This window comes from Phyllostomus hastatus, unplaced genomic scaffold (assembly GCF_019186645.2).
Source record: "Phyllostomus hastatus isolate PE091 unplaced genomic scaffold, TTU_PhHast_1.1 phas_scaffold_129, whole genome shotgun sequence".
Taxonomy (NCBI): domain Eukaryota; kingdom Metazoa; phylum Chordata; class Mammalia; order Chiroptera; family Phyllostomidae; genus Phyllostomus; species Phyllostomus hastatus.
The window spans coordinates 14,441,254-14,469,087 of record NW_025334009.1 but is presented as its reverse complement, the minus strand read 5'-3'; the positions used below and the strand labels follow the sequence as shown (position 1 = coordinate 14,469,087).

General features: G+C 47.7%; 2 protein-coding genes across 4 annotated transcripts in view; both read right to left on the bottom strand.

The window, feature by feature from the left end:
* GLB1 (galactosidase beta 1) overlaps positions 1 to 26,852 on the bottom strand; it is a 75,148-nt gene extending 48,296 nt beyond the window's left edge. Inside the window, exons 1-5 of the mRNA XM_045857379.1 lie at positions 26,670 to 26,852; positions 5,576 to 5,745; positions 3,473 to 3,623; positions 2,848 to 2,908; positions 1,634 to 1,728 (exon numbers count right to left, since the gene is read on the bottom strand). Of these exons, the coding sequence (XP_045713335.1) occupies positions 1,634 to 1,728; positions 2,848 to 2,908; positions 3,473 to 3,623; positions 5,576 to 5,745; positions 26,670 to 26,852 (660 nt within the window). The remainder of the gene's footprint in view (positions 1 to 1,633; positions 1,729 to 2,847; positions 2,909 to 3,472; positions 3,624 to 5,575; positions 5,746 to 26,669) is intronic.
* TMPPE (transmembrane protein with metallophosphoesterase domain) lies at positions 19,001 to 26,789 on the bottom strand. 3 transcript variants are annotated; one of them, XM_045857381.1, is made up of 2 exons: positions 26,395 to 26,572; positions 19,001 to 25,140 (listed from the first exon to the last, which is right to left on the bottom strand). In XM_045857381.1, the coding sequence occupies exon 2, from the start codon at positions 24,526 to 24,528 to the stop codon at positions 23,185 to 23,187; it is 1,344 nt and encodes a 447-aa protein (XP_045713337.1). In that variant the 5' UTR covers positions 24,529 to 25,140; positions 26,395 to 26,572; the 3' UTR covers positions 19,001 to 23,184. The 3 variants fall into 3 exon arrangements, with proteins under 3 accessions (XP_045713337.1, XP_045713339.1, XP_045713336.1); XM_045857383.1 differs by having other exon boundaries at positions 19,001 to 24,637; positions 26,395 to 26,425; XM_045857380.1 differs by lacking the exon at positions 26,395 to 26,572 and adding an exon at positions 26,670 to 26,789 and having other exon boundaries at positions 19,005 to 25,140.
* Positions 26,853 to 27,834: the final 982 nt, after the last annotated feature.

Sequence of the window (27,834 nt, the reverse complement as noted above, 5' to 3'; positions counted from 1 at the left end):
TTAATGATGTGGAAAAATGCTTACGACATAAGAATAAACTAAGAAAATATAGTCAGGTAAGAAACAGTCCATACAGTATGAACTGACTGTAAAAAGAAATTTTTAAAGGCATTGACAAAAATTTAAGGCATTCTACCCCCAAAATGGAAAGACCTGAGCTTTGCTTCTGGCTCCTGATGTTTAAATGCAAATTATGGGGGAGTTTTTTCTTATGTTTTTTTTCTGTATTTCCCAACATCATGTACTTGCTCATTTGGTGATCAGGGGGCAAACGGATCAGGTGGGACTGAGGCGGTGGCCATGTGAGGGGGAGCGGAGGAGGAGGGAGCCGAGTCCACTGGCAGGATCCACATCCGAGATAAAGGCATCTGAGGTTACCAGGGGTGGTCACAGAGGAAACACGCCCAAGACAGTCAGCTTTGCTCTCCTGTGCAAGTTCACGGTCGATTACATTCTTGTGATATTTTGATAACCAAGGGTACAGAAAAGTTGTGATCAGAAACTGAAAGTGATCTAGGGAGAAGCAGAGACTTTCCCTAAAAACGAGGGAAAGTAAAGTAAACCCGTGATCAGGAGTAAGGCAGAAGACCCAGCTGTGCAAAGATGCACCCAACTTTCAGACCAAAGTCTGTATACAGGAAATGGGCTCCTAAAGGTTTAGCCAGTTCAGACTCGGGACAGAAGAGGGGTCCTGAGTGCTACTTGTACATATTTTGGGGAGCAATGGCCTGGCTTTAGTCTGCCATGCATGTCAGAATGGACACCCTGGCCAGCTCGCCCTCTCATTGCTCCTTTGAGCTACCGGAAGGGTAAAGGAATGGCCGTGTTCTTTCCCCCCAATGACAGTCCCTGCACACTGTCCATAATTCATAAGAAAGAAGTCTGGCCCACGCTCCCTGAGGGAGCACCCCACTACACCATGGTGCATCTTGTTCCAGGATGCAGCTAGTTTGACATAACTATTCTTTTCAATACGAACATCCGTGGTAACAGCCAGTGAACATGGTTTGGTGTTTTAAGTTCCGTTTACAAATAGCTAAAATCGTTGCAGTTTGAGTGTCCTGATTTTTCACATAGAAAATACAGGCCATGTGATATATCCCAGAAAATACCACTCTTTGCAGAGAGGAATACTGATGGGAGAAGGACTGTGGAGGACAGGAAGCAAGAAAACACGATGGCCCAGTCCACCACCTCGTTCTATACCTGTGTGAACTGGCTGCCCATGCGGGGCGGTCACCCAAGTGGCTGGGTTCGTGCCACATCCTTGCAGCCAGAAGGCAACACGGGACGAGAGAAAGAGACAAGTGGACCTGGGGTGCTATGCTGATTCTACCACCTGCCAGCTGGGTGACCTTGGCCAAGTCACTTCATCTCTTTGACACTCTTCATTGAAAAGAGACAGTGGTTGGATTAATTGAATAGCATGTAGAGGACATCCAGGAGAGAGCCTGGTACCCAGCAGGCCTTCAAAAACGGTCAAACCTCCCCCAACTGCAATTTAAATTGAAGCAGCATCCGTGGCGCTGCCTCCTAGACAGACAGACTCATGCAGCCCGGGTCTGCATCACCCCTGTATCCGTGGAGAACGGAGGGAAGCCTCCCCCCACCGCCAGCCCGTGCTCATGGTTACCTGCACTGTTATAATCGGCCCTCCATTCTGATAGAGGAGAGGCTTCATCTTGGGCAGGAGGACCCCCAACCACTTGTCCACAGCTGCAAGGTAATCTGGAAAACAAGACAGGTGTAGCACCATCACGCTCCTTTTAGTACACACAGACACAACACAGCCTTGCAACCTGGGGGCCAGCAGCAGAGATCAGATGTACTGGATTCAGCATCGACCTTCTGAAGTGGGGTCACTGCAGGCACTAAGGGTCAGATAAAAGTTGTCTTGCAAGGAGCCGTCTCCTCTGATGAGCTCTCAGTGGACAAGGACCAGTATGCCTGGTATCTGTCCCTGTCACTAGGACACAAAGCCTGGAGCACAGGAGGCATGCTGCCGGTGTGAGTTAAATGAAGAAAAGGGTGACGGAAGAGTGTGTCCTCCTCTCTGTCACAGGAGGGTTTTTTTCTTTTTACAATTAAGTTCCAACAAAGGTAAATACACACTGTCCAAGGGAGATAATAAGTACCTACTTACAGAGTTGCCTCACAGATTCAATGACATAATACATGTGAAGACACTAATAATAACACACTAAGAGGGCAAAACGTGCAGGGAATACACGCAGAAGGAAAAGTGCATAGAGCACAGTGCGCCAGCCTCTGGCCCAGCGAACTCAGCGTGAGCTGCTCCGGGACCACCTGCATCACCGCCACCAGCAGGAGAAACTGAAACCTCCAGAAGACAGACATGCAGCTCATTGGGTTTCCAGCTAAAATAATTTCTGGTCGTTTACAGAAACAAGAGAAAAGGCCTATCATTTACGTATCCCTCTGCAAAAGTAGACCAAGGAACAGAAAGCGTTGCAGCTGCCCAGCGGTCCAGGGCCACCGCTCCAGACCCTACACCTGCCGGGCGGATTGGCTAGATGCTCTCACCTGCCCTGCGACCTCCTACGAATACGGGAGGGAGAGCATTCAAATCAGTCGGCCACCCGCAAGGAGGGCCCAATGCTGATTCGAATTTTCATGAGTTTGTCAGCGAGATCTGGTCAAGCATTTCAAGAAAGCTTGTTCCCTACACGTCCACTGTCTGGTGTTGTGTGGATGATGGTAAAACACTTGCACTCGACTTTCTGAAGCATTTGCGAGGACGTACCCCAGCCTTCCAAACACCCAAGTCCTTTGACATAAGTTGTCTGAGCTTTCGTAAGTTCTCTTGAGACATCTGAGACCACTTACCCAGATCGGAAGAACGGAGCACCATACTTTCCTTCTCCAACAGCCACGCAGGCAGTCCTCCCTTGGATGGGACAGAAAAAAGGGAGCCGTTACAAGGTCCATGTCAGGAAAGGCGCTTGCAGGGGGACAGAAACTACTAGCAGCAGCGAGGGGAGGCAAGTTTCATGGAGAAGCGGCCCTGGAGGTGGGCTTTCTGATTCGGGAACTTCTGGGGAAAATAGAAATTGCACCATCATGGTACAAATAAGGTCACTCTTCAGGAATGCAAAGTTGTGAGAATCATAGCCATTTACGTAGATTATTCTACTTAATTTCACAGCTACCCCGTGAGGCAGATAGAGCCCCACACCATTACCCGCTTTTCCCAGTGAGGAAACTGAGTTACGTGAGTGCCCGCCAAGAGGAGGACCTGGACCTCCGGCCCGTAGCCGGTCCTCTCTGCCTGGGCACCTCCCAAGGGTAAAAACACCTACACTGGCCCCAGTCACAGGCCCCGTGTTTTCTGGAATTAGCGAGTGGCTGAAACTGCTGTAATTCCCTCCCCCCTGCCCCAGCCCCTGCCTGCCGGCCCACCCCCGTCTCGTGCACCAGGCAGGCAGAGCCCCGCCTGGCCGGCTGTGCTCACCATCTCCCACTCCGCGCAGATGTAAGGCCCGGGCCGCAGGATCACGAGCAGCTCCAGCTCATGTGCCAGCTGAATGAAGCGCTCCACATCGTGGTCCTCGGAAAACTGGTACTGCCCTGGCTGGGGCTCGTGAAAGTTCCAGGGCACGTATCTGCCAAGACACACACACACAGCCCCTTCCTGGAAACAGCCCAATGGTCCGTCCGGATGCCCTGCACGCACTTCCCAGCCGTCTGCAGAACAGCGAACCTGCAGGGTGCTCAGGGCTGTCCGCGAGGCAGCCTCTGGGGAGGAGGTCTCGCTGTGAGCTTTCAGGGCAGCTACCCACAGAAATCTAACTTGGGGCAGGGACACTGTCACGTTCATGACCCACAGAGAATGTCCACTCCTATTTACTGCCTGACTTTAAAAAAGGTGCAGAAGTACGTGAACACGATTTATTGCTATGTACCAATTGTATATATGCCTGCGCAAGGCTCATGAAAAATGAAAATATCTGTGCTAAAGTGATGAGGTGGAAAGTCAGTGTCACTTAATGATGGGGAAATGTTCTGAGAAATGTGCCGTCGGGCTATTTTGTCGTGGTGCAAACACCAGAGAGCATACCTGTAACAAGCCTGGGTGGTCTAGCCCCCTGCTCCTAGGGGACAAGCCCGCATAGCAAAGCCACCTGTGACGAGATCCCGCATGAGAGACGATGATGCAGTCAAGAGCCACGGTACACAGGAGGTGGATGAGGCTGCTGCCAGGGTAACATGGCATACTGTTTTACAGCAAACTCTTTTTTAAATAATAACTAAAACTACTACACTCTGAAATAACAATAGAGCCCTGGCTGGCGTGGCTCAGTGGACTGAGCTCCAGCCTGCAAATCAAAGGGTCACTGGTTTGATTCCTCGTCAGTGCATGTGCCTGGGTTGTGGGCCAGGTCTCCAGTTGGGGGCATGAGAGAGGCAACCGACTGATGTACCTCTTGCATGTGGATGTTTCTCTCCCTCTCTTCCTCTCTCCCTTTCCCTCCCTCTAAAGATAAATAAATAAAATCTTCAAAAAAAAAAGAAGAAAAAGAAAACATAGGTGTAAATCTTTGACCTTGGATTAAGCAATGGTGTCTTAGCTATAACACAGAGAGCACAGGCAACAAAAGAAAAAGTAGAGGGAGGAACACCGTGCAGGAGGTAAAAGTCCCTACCAGCTCCCCTGCCTGCCTACAGCATGGACTATACATTTACATACGAAGCCACACCTGGTCATCAGAAAGGTCTCTGGTGACCCTGGCTTGTGTCCTTTCACCACGCTCCTAGGGTTGCAGGGTTTCCTAGAACTGACGGTCTTCGTCCCCTTGAACATACGCTTGAGACGATACACAGGCCCGGTGGCCTTACACCCAGAACAACAGGTGGGGTTCCCCCTAATTTATCTGTCCCAGGAATCTGCCTCTGGGTTTTCTAGTTCTTTATTTTTGCGAAGTTGTTGGCAATTCACACCAGCAGTGTAAAAACCAGAGTGGCCAGCCACCTCAATTCCTCCCCGTTAGTCACCTTGCAACGAGAGAAGAGGAGAGATGAGGAGAGATAGCTATTGGGGTAATTCTATCACCCCCCGGCTGTAGACTAAACCCAAAGAACCCTGGGGACAGGCTGGGTTTCAGGAATCTACCTGATGAGGCACATTACCCCTAAGAGCTGAGAGAAGGTGGGACTGCTTACAAACACCCTTAACTTCACGTCCTAGCTGGGCCTCTGGCTAAAAACATGGGCTCGGGAAAGCTTCATTTCACCAGCTGCCAACGGGAATGGGAACACCTTGAAGAAATAGACTCATGCATGTGAGCCCCGCACATGGCCCGCGCTCCATCATTGTTACTTCCCTTTGCCTTTTGAAGCCGACATTCATTTTATGATTTCTGGCCATGAACTTCAAGCCGGGAAGAGGGGATGAATTATCTGAAGAAGGGCCAGTCGAGCTCGTGACAAGCCCCCCCAGAACACCAGACGAGGCTCTCTCTCATTCTGAGCAATGAAATAGTTGCATTGAGAAGCACCCTCTCTTCTCCTGGCGGGAGTCTGGGCCCAGGTGCGAGCCCAGGGCCCTCCTGCTTACATCTGGATGGCGTTCAGCCCAGCCATCTTCATCTTCAGCAGCCGGTCCTTCCAGTAGAAGCGGGGCACTCGGAAGTAGTGGATGCTGCCCGAGATGTAGCGGAACGGTCGGCCGTCCTTGAGGAAGCAGTTGCGGTTGTAGTCGATCGTGAACGTCTTCTGGGAGACATTCTACAGAGCAAGGATGAGAACTGTGTTACTGGTGGAAAACGAGTTTATTGCAGTGTCTAGAGGAAAAGAACTTCCTGAGACCCACGAGGGAATGGGGTGGTGAACTTTATTGATGATGTAAAACTAAGGAGTTCCCGTCCTGACTTCCTAAAGTCCCATCTCCACCCATCCCGCCATTGAAAATGCCCAATCTGGTCTTTAGTAGGGCCAGTATGAAAGCCACTGCCCAGAGTTTGGGCTCCACATTAAAGTCCAGTCCAGTCCAGCACCCGGCTGGCTTAGCGTGTGTTTCCAGCTGCGGTCCACTGCTGTGCTGCGGTCTTCAGGCTCCCCCCTGGAGCCTGCGTGGGGGTCCACGTGACCATGACCATGGGCTGTGTGGCTGTTAGGGCAACGTGTGAGTGCAGGTCATGAGCAAGAGAGAGAGAGAGAGAGACAGGATGCTTCTTTGTTCCCCTGAGATTATATCAACTTGGGCTTGGAAAAGACCAGCAGCTTTTTAAAAATGACCAATATCCCGGGCTTTCAGGGGCTTTGGAGGGGTCTATACCCCCTAGTTAAGACTGACAAGCCTCTAGGGTGCGGCATCTCCCCTCAAGCCCCCAACAGTCTGGTACCAGAGTGGGGAAGGGAGGAGTGTTAGTCTCCTTGGCGGAGAAACGCTGTGCTCCCACGGAGGGTGAAAAGCTGCAGCTTCCTGGGGAAGCAAACAGGCTTCTGCCCCCAGTTTTATTAAGCTCAGTGTCTAAGTCCCTTTACCCCACTCTCCTCATTAACATTAATTAAATCCCTGCTGTAACACTTGCACCTTCAGCCTTTTGGAAGTAGACAGTTTGACAATGGTGAGTGACTCCCTGCCTGTTGAATTGCATCACGTACCGACAGAGTTCATGGTCGGTTTCTGGGCTATAGAGCAAACCACGGCCAAGCCAGGCTCACCATGTTTCACTCAGGAAACCGAATCACCAAGGAGGCTCCCCACGAGGGATTCCACAGAGCTGACCTTGCAGAGTCTAGCACCGACTTGATAATCAGTGGTGCAGACACAGAAGTTAGATCCCCGCAGAGGAAACCCTGCTGGTTGTGACCCTTCTCTTGGTGTAGCAAAGCCCAGTGCACTGGGAACACCACACGCATACACACACACACACACACACACACACACACACACACACACACACACACGTGCACACCTCCCGCCCTGCGGCTGTGACCTGCCAGAGCGCCGGGTGTACCAGAGCAGCAATGGCAGTGGGCTAGCGGCGGCAACAGAGTGAAAGTCTGAGGCCCTGAAGCCTCCTCATCCCAGGTGTTGTTCTAAGTTCCACAGTGACTCAGGCAAGTCCCTCTGTACTGCAACTCTGTACTTCACCCATAAATGTGCAGGATGTCAGACTAAGTGAACCCTAACGCAATATTTTCCTCCTTGTTGGCTGTGACCCAATTTGTGAGTCATGAACTCAGTTTAGATGACGATGCCAATAAAAGAGAGAAGGACATTGAGTGTGTTGCATGTAGTAAAGACACGTATTATTTTATGAAATGTTTATTATATAATGCGTACACAGAATTGCATATGTATGCCTGTCTCTATAGGGTTGTGATATAAGATGTATTTTTAGCAGTCAAATCAAGTTTCAACAGGCACTTTTTTTTGGTGGGTCTTTAGAAGCTAAAGATGCTAGGACCTGAAAGGGAAGGGAGGCCCTAAAGGGGAAGCCAACAGTTAGGCGGAGGGCAATACTGCCCTCTAGTGGATGAAAAAGGCAGCAACAGGCTCCAGATGGCAACGGGACGGCAGCTACCATCATTTCATTGTTGATAAGATTCCTTGAGTATTTCTAGGCTTTCAAAGGTCTCAATATAAACTTTTAGAAAAAGTCCCTCTTCACAGCAGCATCACAGTCATTGAGAGCTTGGGGGTGCCTTGAGGTCACATCTGAAGCAATGGAGGGAGCGTGTGTCCTAGATCACACATAGCCTGAAGCCCAAGGCCATCAAGGCACTGTGACTGCATGTTGAATCACTCCAAGTAGATTGCTTTGGGTCAAATGGGGAGCTTCCCTGTATGTCAACTGCACCTCAATAGAGCGACCTCAACATAGAAAATAATACAGAATCATAAAATAATCATTTTAATATCAATTTACTCTTCTAGGAAACCAAGGCTTTAATTTCCATTTGAAGGCAAGATGCTCCTAAAGAAATGCACAAAATACAAAATTTACTTCATATATCAGGTGCCCCAATTTTGTAAACATTTTTACAGCCTATCTATGACAAATTGTCAAATAAGGGTTTCCCACAAGTCCTGTGAGTTCAAAGGGGGCCGATGAGTTGGGGGCGTTCTTTGCACCACTGTGGAAGGAGTAAGCCACTTCGGGCAGAACTGGGGAAAGGAAAGGACCGTTTGAAGCCCATATGTCTAGGAGGCGGAGTTCAGAAAAGCTGGAGAGGAGTTAGCAAGAGACGATGTTGGCAGAGCGTAGAATCTGGCCTTTGTCCCACATAGCACGGCACCATCCCTGTACGTAAAACCACGTCCAAATCCAGCCTAAATAGCTCCCTGTCACCCAGTTAGAAATATTATCAAACACCTGCTGAGTAAGCACAGGGCACACAGCCCACGTGAAGCTTCCGTCTCACTCGGAAGAAACCCAGCAGTTAGTTAGCACAGCGAGGCCCAGATGGTAAAGATAAGATCTTCACATTGTGCACCTTAAACTTATACAATGTCATCCATCAATTATATCTCAATAAAGCTGGGGATAAAAAGGGTTCAACCAGAAAGCTACAGTGGTAATACATGACATGTAACCCAGGCATGGGAGTGTGGGGGCGGGGGCAAATTTCCCAGAGGAAGGGCCACTCCAAACTGTGGTTCTCACCCTTGGCCAAACACCAGAAACCCTTGTGCATGCTTTTAAAAATAACAAAGTCAGGCCTCACCCTCCAGACATTTGGATTTTAATTGGTTTTGGGTGGAGTCCAGGCACTGGTATTTCTTAAAGCTGGCCAGATGTTGTAAGGTGCAGCAGGGTTGAGAGCTACTGGCCTAAATGAAACCCCAGGATGGAGAAGAGCTAGCTGAGGGGAACAGTGGCACAGACAGAGGAAACTCTGTGTGTGTGTGTGTGTGTGTGTGTGTGTGTGTGTGTGTGTGAGCCTGGCAGACAAGGGGCCGTGCAGGGCAGGAGCCATGGACCTCAGTGCAGACAGAGCGTGACGTCTGCTGACACAGCGCCAGGCAGGGGCCAGATCGAATGAGCCCTGAAGTCCATGTTCAAGGGCCTGGACTTAATGCCAAGAGTGGTGGAGAACAGCTTAAACAGAATGATCGAATCAAGTGTGTATCTTAAAATACTCGGGACTCTGGCCTTTTCCTGAAGTGGCAAAAAAGCAGAGACGTGGACCACGGCAGTGACGGGAGGGGGGCAGTGGGTGGGGGAGGACCCACAGGATGGGACTTGGTCACAGGTGTAGGACACAGCGGCTAACCTCTGGGGGCTCCACTGGCGCCAGGAGGAAAATTGTGAACATCATTTTTCAAAAAGAGAAAGAGAGACTTAAGAGACATCAATTTTTAAAAAAAGACTTCAAGGATATTAACACCTGTGAGTTTGTAACGATATACTGGGGGAAGAAAATTCGCTGGTCGCCTTTGGAGATTGCTGGATTACTCATTACTCTAAAAAAATGACAAATAAAAGGGAAGAACCAAGCTGTTTACTTCCCTTTCACATCAAAACTGTATTTCAGGGTAACCAAAAAGTGGACAATGGAAAATTTTCCACAGAATTCTTGCTAATACATGGAGATGGAAGCGCAGAATCTGAAAAACACCCTTTTCTAACACTTAGTAAAATAATGAATTTAAGCCAAATCATCAGTGGATGGCAAAACCATCAGCAAGACGGATAAAGAAGGGACCGGGCAGATTCTGTGCGATCCCTCTGCTCCGTGTCCGCCTCGTGAAAATGAAACGAGCAGACATCCCTGAACAGGAAGCACGCAGCGCCACCTAGAAGCAGTTCCTAGTACTGCACTTGAGGCTAGTGACACTAATGAAAGCAGTAAGGCAAATCCATCATGTGGGGCATCCCGAATGTCTCACTATAGCGCTGCTCTAGCAGACCGATGGTATTGAAATAAAATCAAACCCTAAAATATTGTGCGGAAATAAAAGAGCACGTAAGAAGCGTAACAACCTAACACAACGTGGGGACCTGGTTCCGATACCGATTCTACCTGTAAACACCACCACGCTGAAGTAGAAAAACTCTGAACACAGACTGGGCATTCGACTGGATTAAAAGAATTATTGCTAATTGTGTTGGGTATAATGATGGCGTGGGGATGACACAAAAGAACAAAAAATTCTTATCAGAAGTGTTTTAGGGCGATTACTGCATCTGAAGTTACCATAGACCACAAGTACAAAGAGCAGAAATAGCAGAGGGTATGCAGAGCAAAACTGACCGTTCTTGAAGCTGGCTAATAAATGCAGGGTGTTCGCGTCCTCTCTCTCTGCACTTTTGAAATTCTCCATAATAAAGCATGTTTTAACCATGCAATTACCCTTTCCACAATTTTTTTCCTGTGGGTATACTTACAAGTGTACTTTTTGTCGTTCTTACTGCAACACGGTTGAAGCCAAATTTCCCTTCAAGATAAAGGCTTTTTCTTAGTTACAAGAGAAGCAAAGGCATATGTTCATGAAAAGACATAAAACATGTTCATCGAGGCTTTATCCATAACAGTCCAAAATTGGAAACAACTGAAGTTCTGCTGATAGGAGAATGGGTAAACAAACTGTGGTATATTTACACGATAGAATGCTACTCAGCAATGAAAAAGGACTGCTGATATTGCAATAATATGGATAAATCTCGAAAATGTTACACTGAGTGAATAAAAATCCTGCCAGAGGGAGTCCAGACAGAGTGGACTTATTTATAGGAAGTTCTGGAACAGGCACATTGAATCTATGGTGGGGAGAAAATCAGGATAGGTGTTGTCTTTGGGACAGCGGGGGCAGATGTTGCTTGGGGGGAACATAAGGGACCTTCTGGGGGTATTGGTCACATTCTCCAGCTGGATAAGGGTTCTGCATCTATCAGGTGGCTGCATTTGTCGGAACTCATCAAATGGCACAAGGAAGATTTCATTGTATGTAAACTTTATCTTGAAAGGGAAAAAGAAAGCTACAAACTAATACTGCCCTCTAGTTAATAACATACATGCTGAAATATCTGTGTGTGTGTGGGGGGGGGGATGCATTGATGTCTGTAACTCACTTTGAAATGCATCCAAAAAATAAGGTGTATTGGTGGATAGATGGAGAGATGGGCTGATAGCAATGTGTTAATGCTAGAATTTGGATGGTGGGTATACAATTCTCTCAATTCTCTGTATGTCTGAAATTTTTTCCTAGTGAAATGTTGATACAAATTAAGTGGGCTGATGAGTCAATTATGGTTTCTATGGTGTGTGTATTATACATGCATGTATGTACACACACATACACGATGAAATACTATCTCACTCCCGAGAGTAATGAAGCACCCTACTCTTGCCATTATGAAAGCTCTCCCATACAGAGAATAAAAAGAGGAAGGAGAGAACGCTTCTTTAGCACAAGCCCAAGACTGCAGCAGCTCTTGTGGATAGTCCTGCGTGAGCTCACTAGCCTTTGTGAGGGCAGTGTGTCAGCTCAAACTCACACCTGAAGTCTTCCTGCCTTTCTGTCCCAACACCACGGGACCCTGCTGTCCCAGGGGCCCAGGAGTACTGAGAGTCCATGCCCCCGGGGGCAACCCTCAACCAGCGGGGCTGAATAACTGCTGTCGCTTTTGCCTCTTCCCACCTGTCCCTCATTTCTGCACTCTGGAATCACTCCTTAGGCCATCCGGAGAAACCCAGATGGGGATGACTGGTCCCAGGGCGGGCCCACACGGCAGGTCCTCAGGATGTGAGTCTGCACCTGGATCTCCCAGCTATGTCAAAGAGCAACAGCAGCCCTGCAGCTGGTGCTACGTGGGCGGTGACCACCCAGGGCCATGCATGCCAATGCTAAGGCCCTCACCTGGGCCGGCCTGGGAGGAGGTACCACGGGGCTGGAAAGGGAGGGGTGGCATCTGCACTAGCTCTACCCTGGAATGGGGAATGGGACGTGGGAGGCAGTGATACTGGTAACTGGAAGGGCTGTGAGGCTGCCTGGCTTTTGAAACAGACTCGGAAGCTTTGTAGAAAGAGATCGGCCATCCACTCAGAGTGATCAGAGACCTACATTTCCTTCTGGAAGAGTAAGGCTTGGACTTAATCCCGGGGAACACTGGGAGTCATCCTGAGGGCCCGGAACACAAAGCCGGACAGAGGTAAGTGTGCTGACACAGTGCACTCTCCCTGACGTGTGAGTTAGCGTCTCCGGAAAGCACCTTTCCCCCATCGCTGCGTGGCTGGCGTGGCTCCCTGAACCTGGACGTGATACAGGCCCACAGGAAATGAGCCGCATATGCCAACACTGCACCGGCACCCTGAGGATGATGTGAGACGGCTCGAGGAGGTGGGAATGTGAAAATGGTGCCCCGACAACCTGCTATCTGGCTGTATGCCCCAGGACGCCCTTCCCTTCAGTGGGGGGATGCGGCAGTGGGGGGCAGCCTAGCATCTCTGGGGAACCCATTGAGGGTGCTGTCCTCTGTAGGAAAATGGTCGCAGAAGTTGCTGCTGTGGCCCTGGGCCCCGCCCTGGTGTCACTGGGGATGATGAGATGCTGAAAATCAAAGAGAGACCGCTTGGCCATCAGGAGCAGGTGGATATAATCACCACAAGGACCGGCGAGGCCAGAGTGGCGGCCAGGTGTGCTGACCCACAGTGACCTCAAGCAATGGCTCACAAACCATAGCGTTCCTAGAGGGTGAGACGGTTGGGCAACCAGCAAGGGTGTGGTTCGTTGTGTCTAGCGAGAGAAAAACAAATCAGGAACTCAGGCACAAAAGGCTGACTGTCGGCCACTGCAATTGGCAAATGGGCCCCTTCCTCTGGCTGCCAGCCCTGGGACAGCTCTCTGACAAGCAGCCAGTTGACTGACCAGAAGGCTGGATGGATCCCCTTGAGGGAGGGCCCTGCAATGCCATCCCAAGCACTGCACACACAGCAGCCCCTCAATCCTCCCCTGATGGGACTTAGGGTACCTGTGTCCTAAGGAGAGTGGCTGATTGTCTGAGCCGATACTGACCCCAGGGGACCTGAAATGCCATCCCTCTCCCTCCTCACTCTTTGGGGGCCAGGGGGAAAAGAGAGCCTTGGTCCAGGTCCTTCTCACAGTGGGTCCAGGAGTCAGAGACCACCTGATGGTTATTTCACGGGTCCCGGGTACAAGTCAGGATGGTTTTACGTAGCAACCCCCAAAACCCTACTGCGAGTAAGGGCCATTATAGAGGGAAGGGCCACAGGGAATTCCTAGAAATGGACCCCATCTCCACTCAGGAGGACTCTGAAGCAAGACCACAATTCCTCCTGAAGTTGCAGACATGGTGCCTCCTCCACCAAGACTCACAGGCCATCCCCATCATGCCCCCATGCCAACGACCTGAGCCCCAGTGAAAACCAGACAGATCCTGGTGGATGGGGGTGGCCATCTACTTATTGAACCAAGTAGTAGCCCCAGGGGCTGCTGCCCTGTGGATGTAGGGTTACTGGAACATCAACACAGCCTTGGGCGTCTGGTTTATGGCTAACATTCTAGTCTTTTCAAAACTATCAATAAAGAGGATCAAAAGGAGTTTGTTTGTAGGCAGCCAGGGCAGCAGGACACATTCGCCCTTGCCCCGGGGCCCTACTAACTGCCCCGCTTTCTCTCAGGAGAGACATTGACCGTGAGGACCGGCCACGGGCTGCTCCTCTGACATCACGCCATTTGGACCTGGGGAGCAGTGACAAGTCTCGAGCAGAGGGGGTCAACCTGGACAGCCGCAGAAGCAGCATCACCTAAGACAGCTTCCCATTGATGACTGCCGTGGTCAAGGTTAACAGGGAAAATCCACTTCATGGTTCCAAAATGACCCCTGTCAACATTGAAGGCTACGAGAGGATCCAGCCCCCAGGAGCTGGCTTCTTTAATATCGCTGTGCTGGGCACCCCGGACAGCAGGTGACCGAGAAACGTGGGGGAGGAGGAATGAGAAAAGGCTACCTTCCAAGTCTATTCCCCCCAATGAAAAGAATGCAAAGATTGCTGTCTATGCAAATTCCAGCCCTTCTAAATTAATTGGCAGTGGGACGAAATGCTGAAGAGCCAGTTTTATTTCACACGTACAGGGGGGTTGGTAGCATATGTACTTACAATGCATAAAGTCACAGCAACCACACATCAATAAATCGATCCAAGCAAGGCCAGGACCACATCTTCCCCAAGGTTCCCCGTGTACATAATATACATATATATATTACTGGAGGAAAACAACCACAGAAATATAAACAAATATTACTTGTTTACCCCCAGACCAAATATACATCAGGGACTTAATACTGTCCAATGGAACATTTTTAAAGTTATTTGTTCAGTTTAGGTTCTTCCAGTGGTAAATAAGCATCTAAAAAACCCCATTAAACGTAACACTGGTATTTACAACACCAAGTAATGTGAACATCCCCTAGGTTTCCTAGTCCTCAGGAAAAATGGTAATGATATTTCCATTACTTGTGCACATTCCTCAGTTACATTAAACAAACAGAAGGAGCTCAGTGACCTCACAGCCTGTACCTGGGCCGCGCCAATCGATCGATCGATCGAGTGAGGATGTTGTCTTCAGGTCCCTCCCTGTAACTCTGGTAAGTTCTTACTCAATGGGTCTCCATCCCCCACACTCTACATACCCATTCAATTCACCCCAGAGGCCCAGGAGCCCAGGGGGATTCCTGGCATGAGCTGTTCAGGGCCAAGGTGGCAGAGACCCAAGCCTCCTAGGTTGCTAGTACCCTGGGGTTGAGGGGAGAGGGATTCTGGGAAAGGGAGAACATAGGGGCGGACGAGTCTTTACACATCATCGGCTTCCCCACAGTCCACAGAACACAGAGAAAGAGGAGGACTATTTCAGATGACTAGAGAACCAACTCGAATTATGCCAGGTCTATCAATCTTTGCAGTAGGAAATGTCATGGAAACACCATTACATCAGACAGGCTGGAGAAGCAAAACCACCACACGGAATGGTGAGAATGAGTATGGACCTGGAGAAATTTGTGGACGAGCTGCTAAAGCTTATGCATATTTCTGTTTACGTGCCATATTTTGCCAGGTATAATACGCACCCACGTTTTTGGCCCAAACTTTCAGGAAAAAATAATCTTTCATTTAAATTTTTATTTAAATTATTTATTTGTATTTAGAAACAAAACCAATTATTGTATTCCAGGACATTATTTTGCATATGGATATTGTTATTGCTTTCTACAGTTATACTTTTAAAGCATAAGCATAAATAAAAGAATTAAAAACATTTATATAAATATGGAATTAGTACTACCCATGTATAATTCACATCCTTATTTTTCCCTCAAAAATTTGGACAAAAAGTGAGCATTATACAAGGCAAAATACGGTACTTATGCCTGTCTTGTTTTGCAAAGATTTTTATTCGGCATCCAAAAAGACTGTGGATCAAGAGCACAAATTACAATGAAAGAGAAGGGGAAATGAGCCCAGTTGGGACCAGTTCCCAATCCTCCAGAACTCACACACATCGGCAGATTTCATTTTCCCCCTTCATCTCAGAGAAAAGTGCATAGCTTTTCCTTTTAAATAAATTTAAAAATATAAATTAGTTCTTAAAAGTTAAAAACAGACTTAACTTCACACACAGGAAAGAATCATTTCCAGTGAATCTGAAGTAGTATTTTGACTATATTTTGCCTAAGGATAAAAATACATCAGGAAAGAATCATTTCCAGTGAATCTGAAATGACTGTCTTGCCTAGGGATAAAAATACATCTTAAACTGGCATTTAGGTAAAACACACAAACCAACCAACCTGCGTTCAGTAGATTTCACCTTAGTACTAATATCGTATTACCATTTTGAATCTATAATGTATATAGTAGAATAAAGTAATTAAGTAATTGCACTGGGTTGTTAGGAACCAAAACTTTCCATGTAAAAAAGAAACAAAGTCAAAGAAAGTTAAGTAAAAACCCTGTCATCAGAGATAAGGGGGAAATTTTGTGACTTCCGCTGAATTTTGCTATGAATGTAAAACTGCTCTAAAAAAATAAAGTCTATTTTTGAAAAAGCCCATAATCTCCCACCTGACTTGGAAATATTACTATAAAATTAAGTTCTTTTCTTTTTCTAAAAACGTGTGTATTTCTTAGCAATATCCACTGAAACAGCTTAGAATTGACAGTAGCCAGTAGCAATGAGCTCCCTTAACACTTAAATTATGATCTATAAATATTATCTGCTAAAAAGAACCAGGAGCCTTCAAAAAATTACTTAACCTAAGTTTGGGGCAGAGTATGTCCAAAATAAGCCTAAAACTATCAAAAACTATTAGGGTCACAACAAAATGGCATAATTGGCCAAAAATGAGGTATCAGAAGCATCAAAAGATGTATCACTTCAATGGATTGAAGCACATCAAATGTATAAAAATAACCAAATTCATAATACTCTCTCCCATCCCAAAGAAAGCTTATTGGCTATCCTTGGAGACTGCTGGGGCAGCCATTCATTAATCTGAGAATCGATGAACAAAGGAGAAGGATCTGGTGTCTGTTTTGCCTTTGCTATAGACTTTTTCAGAGTAATCAAACAACTGATGAGGAGAGTTCTTTGCAGAAGAATGACAGCTAATAAACACAGAAGACATGATGAAATTGAAAATCACTATTTTGGGGGCCAAGGGAGGGACTGTATTTCTGAGTACCCCCAAAACTTTTTCAGAATGCAAAATTGAGGCTAAAGAAGTTCCCATTGTCTCTTGAATATATAAAAGCCAACTAACTACTCCTAAGAAGCCTATTAAGTACACTGGCCTACTCAAGTCTGAATTTAATGCATCACACTATTTTTTAAAAATCACCATTTTACAGTTGGAAGTGGAATAATGAATTTAAGTGACACTCATCAGTGACTGCTGAAACATTAAATAAAATGTTGATGAGTAACATTCTACTGGAGGGATCAAGCTAACACCTGGACCCACGGGTCAATCTTAGTATCACTGAAGCAATGAAGTCTTTGTATCAAAAAAGGGAAAAAGTTGAACTTGATTCTATCCAGCCTGTAGCTCTAACTTTTATAGATCTCTAGCTCTACCAGTTTACAAAATATGAGGAAAAGACAACACATTAAACACAACCACAAGTCCAAAATGTATGAAATTCTAAGATATAATATCCTGGTAAGTTGAATAAACAAATAACAGAAAATAAAAGAGGAGGGTGTTTAACAGACTTAGAGAGACTTAAGAAATACATCACATACAACATATGGACCTTGCTCTTGAATCCTGATTCAAACAGAAGAACTGCAGAGATATGATTCCTCAAGAAACCAAGGCAGAAACTATACCCAAGAATAGCAGAAGGAAATAATAAAGATTAGAGCAGAGATAAGTGAAATAGAGAATAGAAAAATAGGAAAAAAATCAATACAACTATGAGTTTTTTTTAAAGATGAATAGAATTGACAAATCTTTAGCTAGATTAACTAAGGAAAAAAGAAGACTCAAATAATTAAAATTAGGAATGAAAGAGGAAACATTACAAATGATACCACAGAAATGAAAAGTATTGGAAGAGACTGCTATGAACTGCATGCCAACCAATTGGACAACCTAGAAGAAATAGATAAATTCCTAGGAACACATAACCTACCAAGACTAAATCATGAAGAAAGAAAAAAATCTGAACAAACCAATAACTAGTAAGAAGACTGAATCAGTAGCTGCAAATCCTCAAAGAAAAACCCAGGTCTAACAAAACCCATCTGGGCTTTGTTAGAGAATTCTATCAATATTTAATGGAGAATTTACACCAATCCTCCTGAAACTCTCCCAGAAAATTGAAGAGGAAGGAACATTTCTCAATTCATTCTATGAGGTCAACATTACCCTAATACTAAAGCCAGACAAGACATAACAAGAAAAGTACAGAACAATACTTTGATAAATATTGATGCAAAAATCCACAACAAAATACCAGCAAAATGAACTCAACAATACATTAAAAGGATTATACACTATGACCAAGTGCGATTTATTCCTGGGAGGCAAGAACGGTTCAACATATGAAACTCAATCAGAGTAATATACAATATTAACACAATGAAGAACAAAACCCACATGATCATCTCAACTGAGGCAGAAAGAGATTTTCCAAGATCCAACACCTTTCATAATAGAATAGCAAACTAGGAATAGAAGGAAAGTACATCAACATAATAAAAGCCATATATGAAAGCTCACAACTAACATACTCAATGGTGAAAATCTGAAGCTTTTCTTCTACGATCAAGAACAAGGCAAGGATGTTTGCCAACACCGCTTCTATTCAGCACAGTATTAGAAGTCTAAGCCAGAGCAATTAGGCAAGAAAAGAAAATAAGAGGCAATCAACTAGAAAGGAAGAAGTAACCTTATCTCTGTTCACAGATGACATAATATTATATGTAGAAGGTCTTAAAGATTCTACGCACTAAAAAAGTAATTGTTAGAATAATAAATGAATTCAGCAAAGTTGGAGGACAAAAAATCAACATACAAAAATCAGCTGTGTTTCTATACACTAACAATAAACAATCTAGAAAGGAAATTAAGACAATTCCATTTATAATGGCATCAAAAAGAATAAAATACTTAGGAATAAACCTACACAAGGAGGTGAAGACTCATACAAGACATTGTTGAATGAAATTAAAGAAGACACAGACAAATGGAAAGACATTCAATGTTCACAAATTGGAAGACTCAGTTTTGTTAAGATGTCCATTCTACCCAATGTGATTTACAGATTCAGTGCAACCTCTTTCAAAACCCCAATGTCATTTTTTGCACAAATAAAAAAAAATCATCCTAAAATTCATATGGAATTTCAAGGAACCTCAAATAGCTAAAACAATTAAAAAAAAACAAAGTTGGAAAATTCATACTTCCTGATTTCAAAATATATTACAAAACTGATACTGTGGTACTGGCATAAAGATAAATAAATAGACCAATGGAATAGAATAAAAAGGCCATAAATTGTCCTGACTTGTGTGGCTCAGTGGACTGAGTACCAGCCTGCCAACCAAAGGGTAGCAAGTTCAATTCCCAGTCAGGGCACATGCCTCTAAAAATAAATATATTTTTTAAAAGGCCATAAATAGACCTTCACATATATGCTCAAATGGTCTTTGACAAGGGTGCCAAGACTATTCAATGGCAAAAGAATAGTCTTGTCAACAAATGATGTTGGGAAAACTAGATATTCTCATGCAGAAGAATGAAGTTGGACCCTTACCTTACATTATATATAAAAATTAACTTGAAATGGATTGTAAGTTTCATGATATTGAACTTGGCAATGATTTTTTGTATATGATACCAAAAGTACAGGCACCAAAAGCAAAAAAAATAACCAAGTGGGACATCCTTAAAAACTTTTGCTCATTAAGGGCAATAGAATAAAATTTGCAAATCATATATCTCATAAGGGGTTAATAATACAGAATATAAAAAGAACTCTTATAACTCAACAACAACAAAGAGTTAAATAACCTGATTTAGAAATGGGGGAAATATTTCAACAGACACTTCTCCAAAGACGATAAACAAACGATCAACAAGCATATGAAAAGATGCTCAACGTCACTAACCATCAGAGGAATGCCGATCAAAACCACAGTAAGTTATCATCTCACACTACTAACAAAAAAACAAACAGTAACAAGTTCTGGTGAAAACACAGAGGAATGAGAACCTTGTGCACTGTCGGTGGGATGTCAAATGGTCCAACTGCTATGGAGAACAGTATGGAGGTTCCTCAAAAATCTCACTGCTGGGTATAAATCCAAAAGAACAGAAAGTAGGGTCTTGAAGAGATATTTGCATTTCCATGTTCATAGCAGCACTAGTCACAAGAAGCAAACAAACAAACCAACAAAAAGTGTGGAAGCAACCCAAATGTCCACTGATGGCCAAATGAATAAACCAAATGTGATATATACATGCAATGAACTATTACTCAGCCTTAGAAAGGAGCTCTTGTCCCACGCTACAGCATGGATGAACACGGAGCACATTCTGCTGAGGGAAAGACGCCATTGCAAAAATAACGATGTGCGATTCCACTTATATAAGGAACCCAGAGTAGTCAAAGTCATAGAAACAGACTGCAAAATGGTGGTTACTAGGTGCTGAGAGGAGGGGAAAAGAGGAGTTACTGTTTGTTATTGTTTAATGGGTACAGAGTTTCCCATCTGCAAGATGAAAAAGCTCTGGAGATCTGTTCCACAACAGTGTGAATACACTGAACACTACTGAACGGTACACTTAGAAATCATTAAGGTGGTAAATTTTATGCTTTGTGCTTTTTACCACAGTACAAAGAAAAAAAACAAAACCTACTGAGTTACTCAGGAAAAACTGCATACTAACTCTTTCGACAGTAGACTGCATTTGAATCCTGGTAGTCACCTGTAACCGATACAGTGGCTTAAGCCTCAGGCAGTGGAAAAACCACTTTTATTGAGAGGTAGAAGACCTGGCTTCCAGCCCCGACACCTCCTAACTAGGTATTAGGTGATGTTAAAGAATTACTATTAATTCCATTGGGTATAACGGCATTAGGTGTATGCTTTTCTAGAAGAGATTCATCTTGAAGTATTTTGGGGTAACATTGTATTTTCTAAGATTTGCCTTAATATTAAAGTCCAGCCAAAAGAGAAAGAGCGTGTGGTGGGGATGAGTGACAGAGAATATCAGAATATCTATGATCGTTGATGCTGGGTGCTGAGAGAGCGGTGCCATTCTTTCTACATCGTGAATACTTTTTACATTTCCTCAATAAAAAATCTACAACAAAACAAACAAAATAAAGGGGAAAAAAGACAGACGGATGTTTGGAATGGATGACAGTGGGGTGAATGAAGTGACATCTCCCATATAGTATGATCCTAATAATAGGATCCTAATAGGATCCTAATAGGATCCTAATAATAGGATCATACTATACTTGACATTGTTGTTTTTTAAAAGCATTTCAATTTCACTTGAATTTACAGATTAAAAAAAAAAATCCAGAATGGAAGCTGAAAGAATGTTCAAGCTCCAAGTAACTATTTCTCACCACTTCCTCCAGCCACAAACAAAGAAGGTCAGTGTGTGAGGAAGAGAAGTGCAGAGGGTGCCCGGGAGAGAGCGGCCCTTCCAGGCCGCATCTGGACAGTAAAGGAGAAGTTTCTGCTGGGAAACTCCCACCTCTTCACGGAATACAAGCCAAGTGGGAGGTGCTGCTGACTATTCCTTGGACACCTAAGATGGCCCTGCTTTGTGTCTCATAGGGTGGAATCAGCCACACTGGACTGGAAGGCCCGCCGTCAATACTTTGGATGTAACAAGGTGGTCTTCAGGATCCCCGGGGATTCCATTACCCACCAGGCGGAGTTCACAGGAGACTTAACACAGGCAGAGGAAAGCGACCCCCCCAGCAAATCACTGGGGCCCAGCAGCAGGAGGCTCGAGACCCACTCACATCCCCAGGACTGTCTGCTCCGTAAGTTCCCTGGCACCTGTACCCAGTTCCTTAGCATGCCCCCGCCTGATGTTTACAAAGCAGCCACACCGCGTGCTTCCACGGTGACTGTGCCACATGCAACTCCCGTGCCACGTCCCAGTGCCCTCCCCACGACACAGTGTTGAGGTAGCTATGATAATATCTCCATTTAGGGTGAGGGAAACCGAGGCTCAGTGAGGCCACGTCTGACCTCATTGCCTGACCTGTGAGCAGCAGGGTGACCTCTCATCAGAGTGACTGTCGATCACAAAAATGTCAACACTGAGCCCAGGTCCTCCATCTTCTCAGACAGGCCTTTCCTTGCATGCCTGCTTATTGCTACCCCAGGGCCAAAGGGTCTCATAAGGGCCGGACCAATAGAGGTAAAGTCACTCCAGACATAGTAACCTCCACCTGTTTTGCTATGGGTCCAGTGGCAGCACAGATGGACCTCTGATTCTGTGGCCAGAGTCCTAGGACAGGTCTGATGAGGTCAGGCCAGGGGGCAGAAAGCTGGCCAGTAGGAAGGATGGTCCCCCCTGCCCCTGCTGGAAGAGAGTGAAGGGTTGGGGGCATCCAGTTTTCTAACTCTCCCTCCAGTGTTAACAGACGTCCCACACTGAAACCAGCTGACTCCCCTCCAGGCCCTGGCCCATGTACTTAGGGGTGAACTGAAATCAGCCTCAAGCAAACAACCACTTTGAAAGAACATCAGATTCTAGGCCCTTTTTTGTTCTCTTCATCCTGGTAACTCTTTGAATCAGACACAGGTCCTGGACCACCGACAGTGGAAAGAACACTTTCACTGGGAAACGGACTTGACTTCTAGCCCAGAATCTCCTACACACCTTGTCCTGTTGCTAATGCCCTACCTACAGCTCGTTGCCTCCGTTTCTGCATCTCTAGACAGGGGGAAGGAGCCTGCCCTTAATTACCTCACCCAATTATTGTATAAAAGGAGGCAAACACCCTCTGAATTTCTACGCAGCACTATTACCACCACTCACCATGAAGCTCTGTTTCTTTCCACCCCACCCCCAACCCCACAGGCCCAGGAGCGCTGGCAGTAAAATAGCATCGCTCAAGGTCTGGAACAGGGTGAACTCTGTATTCCAGCAGGTTTTGCTGATGCCCTCAATAAAGATGACTCGGCAAGAACCAAGGGGGACAAGAAATTCTTCTTCAGCAGCCAGAAGGGCCTCCGTCTCACCTGCTCGCCCAGGTTACCTAGCAATGTGGCCCCTTGCCCAGAAAGCTCTACATCAATGGTCCTGGAAACTGCCTAAGTCCTAAAGAGGGTTTAAAAAGCACTCAGAGAACCTTCCCTACTCTGCTTTCTAGAGGTGCACATTTCAAGCAACCCCATGTTTCGGTTTATGCCTACGAGCTCTGCAGAGACGGAAGGTTTACTCCATGTCATCTGGAAAACAGGTGCCTGTCCTCATGCATGTGACTTTAGTGGCCTCACAAATGCATAGTAAAAAGCAACTGGCCGTCTACAGAGTTAACCTGCCAGGCAGCTCCACCAGAAATCACTGTTCAGGCCAGCCTCGTGACAAGCGTGTGTGGGCAGGGCTGGGCAGGAGAGGCAGGAGGACACAAAGCAGGTGACCTGCTCTGAAGAGGAACAGAGAACAGAGGGCAGGGGGTAATTAAGAGGCAGATGGGGCAGGGCCAGGTTCAGACAGCCCGCTGCAGGATGAGCTCTGTGATCTCTGCCCTGCTACCCAGTCTCATGGGGATCCCATAGTAGGCCGTGCCTGGGCTGACGTACACAAATGTGGTCTGGGCCACTTGATAGAGACCGGCAAAGAAGGGGTTCAGGAGATAGGCTGCCACGTTCAAGGGGAAGATTTGCCCAGCGTGCGTGTGCCCAGAAAGGATCAGGTTAATATCTGGCCGAGTCTGAAGGGCTCTCTTGGCAGCCAGGGGCTGGTGAGCAAGCAAGACGGTGGCGTGGTCCGGGCTGCAGCCCCCTAGGGCCTTCTCGAGGTCCATGCCGTGGCCGGAGTAGTGCAGGATGTCTGCTTCGATGTCATCCACCCCGGCCAAGCAGATCCAGTCGTCACCCCCACCACCAGCCTGCTGGGCCCCTGTGGCGGAAATCTTCACGTTCTCATTGTGAAGGGGCCTGACGTTCAGGGACTCCAGCAGTGCGAACCAGTTGCTGACGTCGGACGTGTAGTACTCGTGATTCCCGGTGACAAAGTAGGTGCCCAGGCGTGAATGAAGCTGGCCCAAAGGAGCCACGGCTGTCCGGAGGACGGAGGCTTCTGAATCGCAGAGGTCGCCCACGATCACCGTGACGTCCGGTTCCAGCTGGTTCACCATCCTCACGAACATCTCCATTTTGGTCCTGCCCACGGTGGGGCCCAAGTGAATGTCTGAGAGGAGCACAACCTTGAGGTTGTCCATCGAGGGGGGCAGCTGATGGATGGGCACCGCCACGGTTTTTACCAGCGGGGGCTGGGCAGCGTTCAGAAGCCCGGCTATGCTGAGCACGGCGGTCACCGCCACCGCCAGGGCCGGCCTGAGGGTCAGCTTCCTTGTCTTGTCAAGGCTGCCCACCACCCTGCCACTGCGCCAGGCCAAGAGCTGGTAGGCCTGCTCCATGCCGCTCAGGGTACAGAGGAAGAACAGCATGATGATGTACGCCCCGAGGCAGGAGTAGGCGGCCAAGGAAAACAGATAGGGCTCCTCGGCCACCAGAAAGAGCATGGTGAAGAAACTGGAATGGGCCAAGGCCAGGAAGGTCACAACGGCCGCCTTCCAAAGCTGAAAGCAGGCTGACTCCGAGGCTGGGGAATGGCTAAGGTTGCTGACTGCGCTCCGCCAGATGTAGAGGGAGCCGATCAGCATGAGCGAGTTGACAAACAGGGCAAGCTGCAGGCGGAACAGCCAGCGCCAGGCTCCCAGCCGAAGGCTCTCGGACAGGTAGGAGCGGGAGATTATCATGGACACGAAGACAGTGCCAGCAGCCAGGGCAGCCTTCACACCCAGGGACAGCTGCCTGAAGACCACCATTTTCTCTGCTCCTAAGAGGGTCCCCTGGCAGGTCTGTGCCGGCGGGCTCTGGAAGGCGAGGTCCTTGGAAAAGACAGTGGCCAAGGAGAAGGTTCCGGCTCAGGTCCGCCTGCAACCAGGAACCGGCATCAGCTTTGTGGAGTATCAGAGCTTTCTCGTCCCCATTCAAAACCCGAAGGCCGAGTACAACCTCCCGACCTGCCTCGAATCCCAGCCACTGGTTGGTGGGGACACTTTACTATTAAAACACAAACACTGGGTTGTAACACGATGGGCAGTTTTCATGGTCTTCCGTCCACTTTTCTGAACACTTAAAGTTTCTCCACAATGCGTACAGAATTTCTTTTATGATAACAAACACATTATTTTAAATCAGCGGTTCTCGAAGTGCGGCCCGGGGGTCCATTTAGTTTAAATTGTTTCCATAATAATGTTACACCACAACTGCCTGTTCCTTTCTCATTCTCTCTGAGTGTGAGGCGGAGTTTTCCGGAGGCTCTGGGACACACGCAGTGGCGACACAGAGCGCAGAAGCAGGCAGGAGAATGACACTGTCATCTTCTAGGGCAGACACGAGGTTTGCAAACATGAAAACCAATACCACTCTTTGCCCTAAAATTTGGGGAGAAACATTGTTATCCTCCCCTCCAAAAACCCATCCATCTCTTTACATGTAACAGAGTTATTATTTCTGAAATACATTAATAAATACTTAAAATGTTCATTTCTGGGACAGTTGAAGTTTGAGAACCGCTGTTCTAAGGAAATGTAAACGAGGAAATCACAGAAAGCTCATCAGCTGGTAGCTTCCATCGGCTCTAGGCCCAGGAGGGAAAACCAGGCACGGACGAATTCCTGGGGTGAAGCCGGCCTCCCCGGGGGGGACCTGACATGGCGGTCCGAGGGCACCCCACCGCGGAATGTTGCTGCGCAATGATGAGCCCTCATCACTCAGGAGGACTGCCCAGTGCACCGGCTCCTCACCGGTAAGCTCGTGTCTCTCCCCTCCCACAGCCCACCTGAGTATAAAGGTCCGTGTTCCCCGACCGTCTGTCTCTGCCGCTGTCCCCAGGGCTTCTCACAGCGGGCGAGCTCCCGCCTTGGGGTGCGGGGAGCTCCTCCAAGACTCCTAGCCAAAAAACTGGGCTAGGGGAGCCACAGACCCCAATAAACAGGGGGTAGCAAACCCTCCCTTTTAGGTGACCTTTCCCCAAGAAGAATCCCAAATTAAAATATTTTCAGCAGGTGTTTTCCAAATACTTAAGATTCTTAACCTCGCTTTAGATAAATGTACGGTTTTGCTCTAGGCCAAGTCGTGCTTTACAGGTCAACCGGCCCAAACCTCACCACTTCGGCTTAAAACGTGGCCCAGGCTCAGCCCACCCAGGCTCTGGAGGAACCAAAGTTGGTTCGCTGAACGTGCCAAGGGGTGGGTGCCGGTTTCAATTCCCCGCGGTCCTCCTTCTACCGCCAAAGGTGCCCCTCCCCCTCCCCCTCCCCCACTGGCTCCAGCAGACTTCCCTCCCGCAGCTCCGGCGGCTACCTGCCGCCCGCCTCCTCTCCGCCCTCGGCCTGGACCACCCGAAGGTCTGGAAAATCCAAGCCATAAAAGGAGGCGGCGGGGAGTGGCGAGATATTTGAAAAGAGAGCTCCTCGGAGGACATGAACCCAAAGTTCCCATTGCGGGGGGCCTCCCCTGGCCCCGTTTTCCCCGAAGCGGTTCGCAGGGCACACACTGGGCAAGGGAGGGCGCCCCAGGCCAGAGTCCCAGGCTTCCTCCAATAATGCGCGCTGGAGGAATTTCCAATTCCCCCTCTTGGAAAATTGCAGAGCTGGAAAGGTGTGGGCACACCTCATCTCACCCACCTCCTAGCACCTTTGGGGATGTGGATTCAGGCGAAACCGGCAGCCGGAGCGGAACACACTAGCGACAAGCTACCGGGAAGGACGCGCTCGGCCCGCCCCCGGCAGGAGGGCCAGTCCACTGCCTGCCCGCTCCGTAGGCTGCCTCTCTGCCGAGGTACGCCCCGGGTTCCAGGCCCACGGCCCTGCAGGGCCCCTGTTGGCCGCAGCTACAACCTGGTCCTCTGCCAGCATGTCCTCTAGCAATGCATCCCCGCAAGGGGGTCTTGTAGACTTACACGCAAGCCGTGCACGGGTCCCGGCGGCAGGAACACCAGCAGCAGAGAGAGGATGCGAATGACCCCCGGCAGATCCGCTCTCCAGCCTCTCTGCTCCATCGCAGTCGGCGCCCGGGCCAGCCGCTCGGCGTCACTTGACTGAGGACCCGCGACCTGGCACCGCCCCTCTCGGGTCCTGACCATAGCCTGGGAGCTTGCTGCGCCCGGCGCTCCGCCCCACGACAGCAGACCCGGGGGCGGGGAATGGGCTTGACGAATCTGGAGGCCACGCGCGGCCTCGTGACTTCAGGATAGCGTTATCTCGTTCCTTGTCGGCCTCTGCTAGACCCTTTGCAAAGGCAATTGAGAGGCCCCGCTGTCAGCAGCCTGATAACGCGCCCGGGGGTTGGACTTCATTCAACAAGGGCCTCCTTGCTCCTTGGCTGCCTCAGAGGACAGAACGGGGAAGTTGAGACCAGATAAACCTAAGTGGACTAGATAGAATCCTAGCCCTGCATACCAGACTCTCGAAAACTAAAGGTCTGTACATTTCAGACCCTGGACCAACCCTATACCTGGAACTTGTTAGAAATGCAAATTCTAGGGCCCCACCCCAGGAACTGCAGGTCAGAAATTCTAGGGCTGGGGCCCAGAAGTCTGTATTTTTGCACACTCTCCAGGTTTGTGGGTGCGTGCTGAAGTTTGAGAACCACCGTTCTAAGTTACCAAGAAATTTAGAGCTGTGAAAAAAATCATTCCAAATGCCAACTTTCAAAGCATCAGGGTCTGTAGAATTTTTTATTTTATTGCTGGGTTTGAACAGATTAAAAGCAACATCTCCCTCCTTTCAATTTTGCCCTTGAGATTCTTAACAGCCCTGCCATGCCGACGTGGGCAGATCTGTCACACTGGGGTGGAATACAGTCGTGTGCCCCTTAAGGACGAGAGACAGTCTTAGAAACGCAACAGTACGTGATTTTTGTCACTGCGTGAACACAAACCTAGATGGCTACTACACACGAGGCTATGTGGTACCACCCATTGCTCCTGGGCTACAGTGTTACTGGACAAAACAGCACGAGAGTACATCAAACACACGCAAAAAAATGCAGTCAAGAGATGCGATGAACATGGCATGCTGTTTCACAGCAAACACTTAAGTAAAAGAGTAAGCTCTAAAACAATG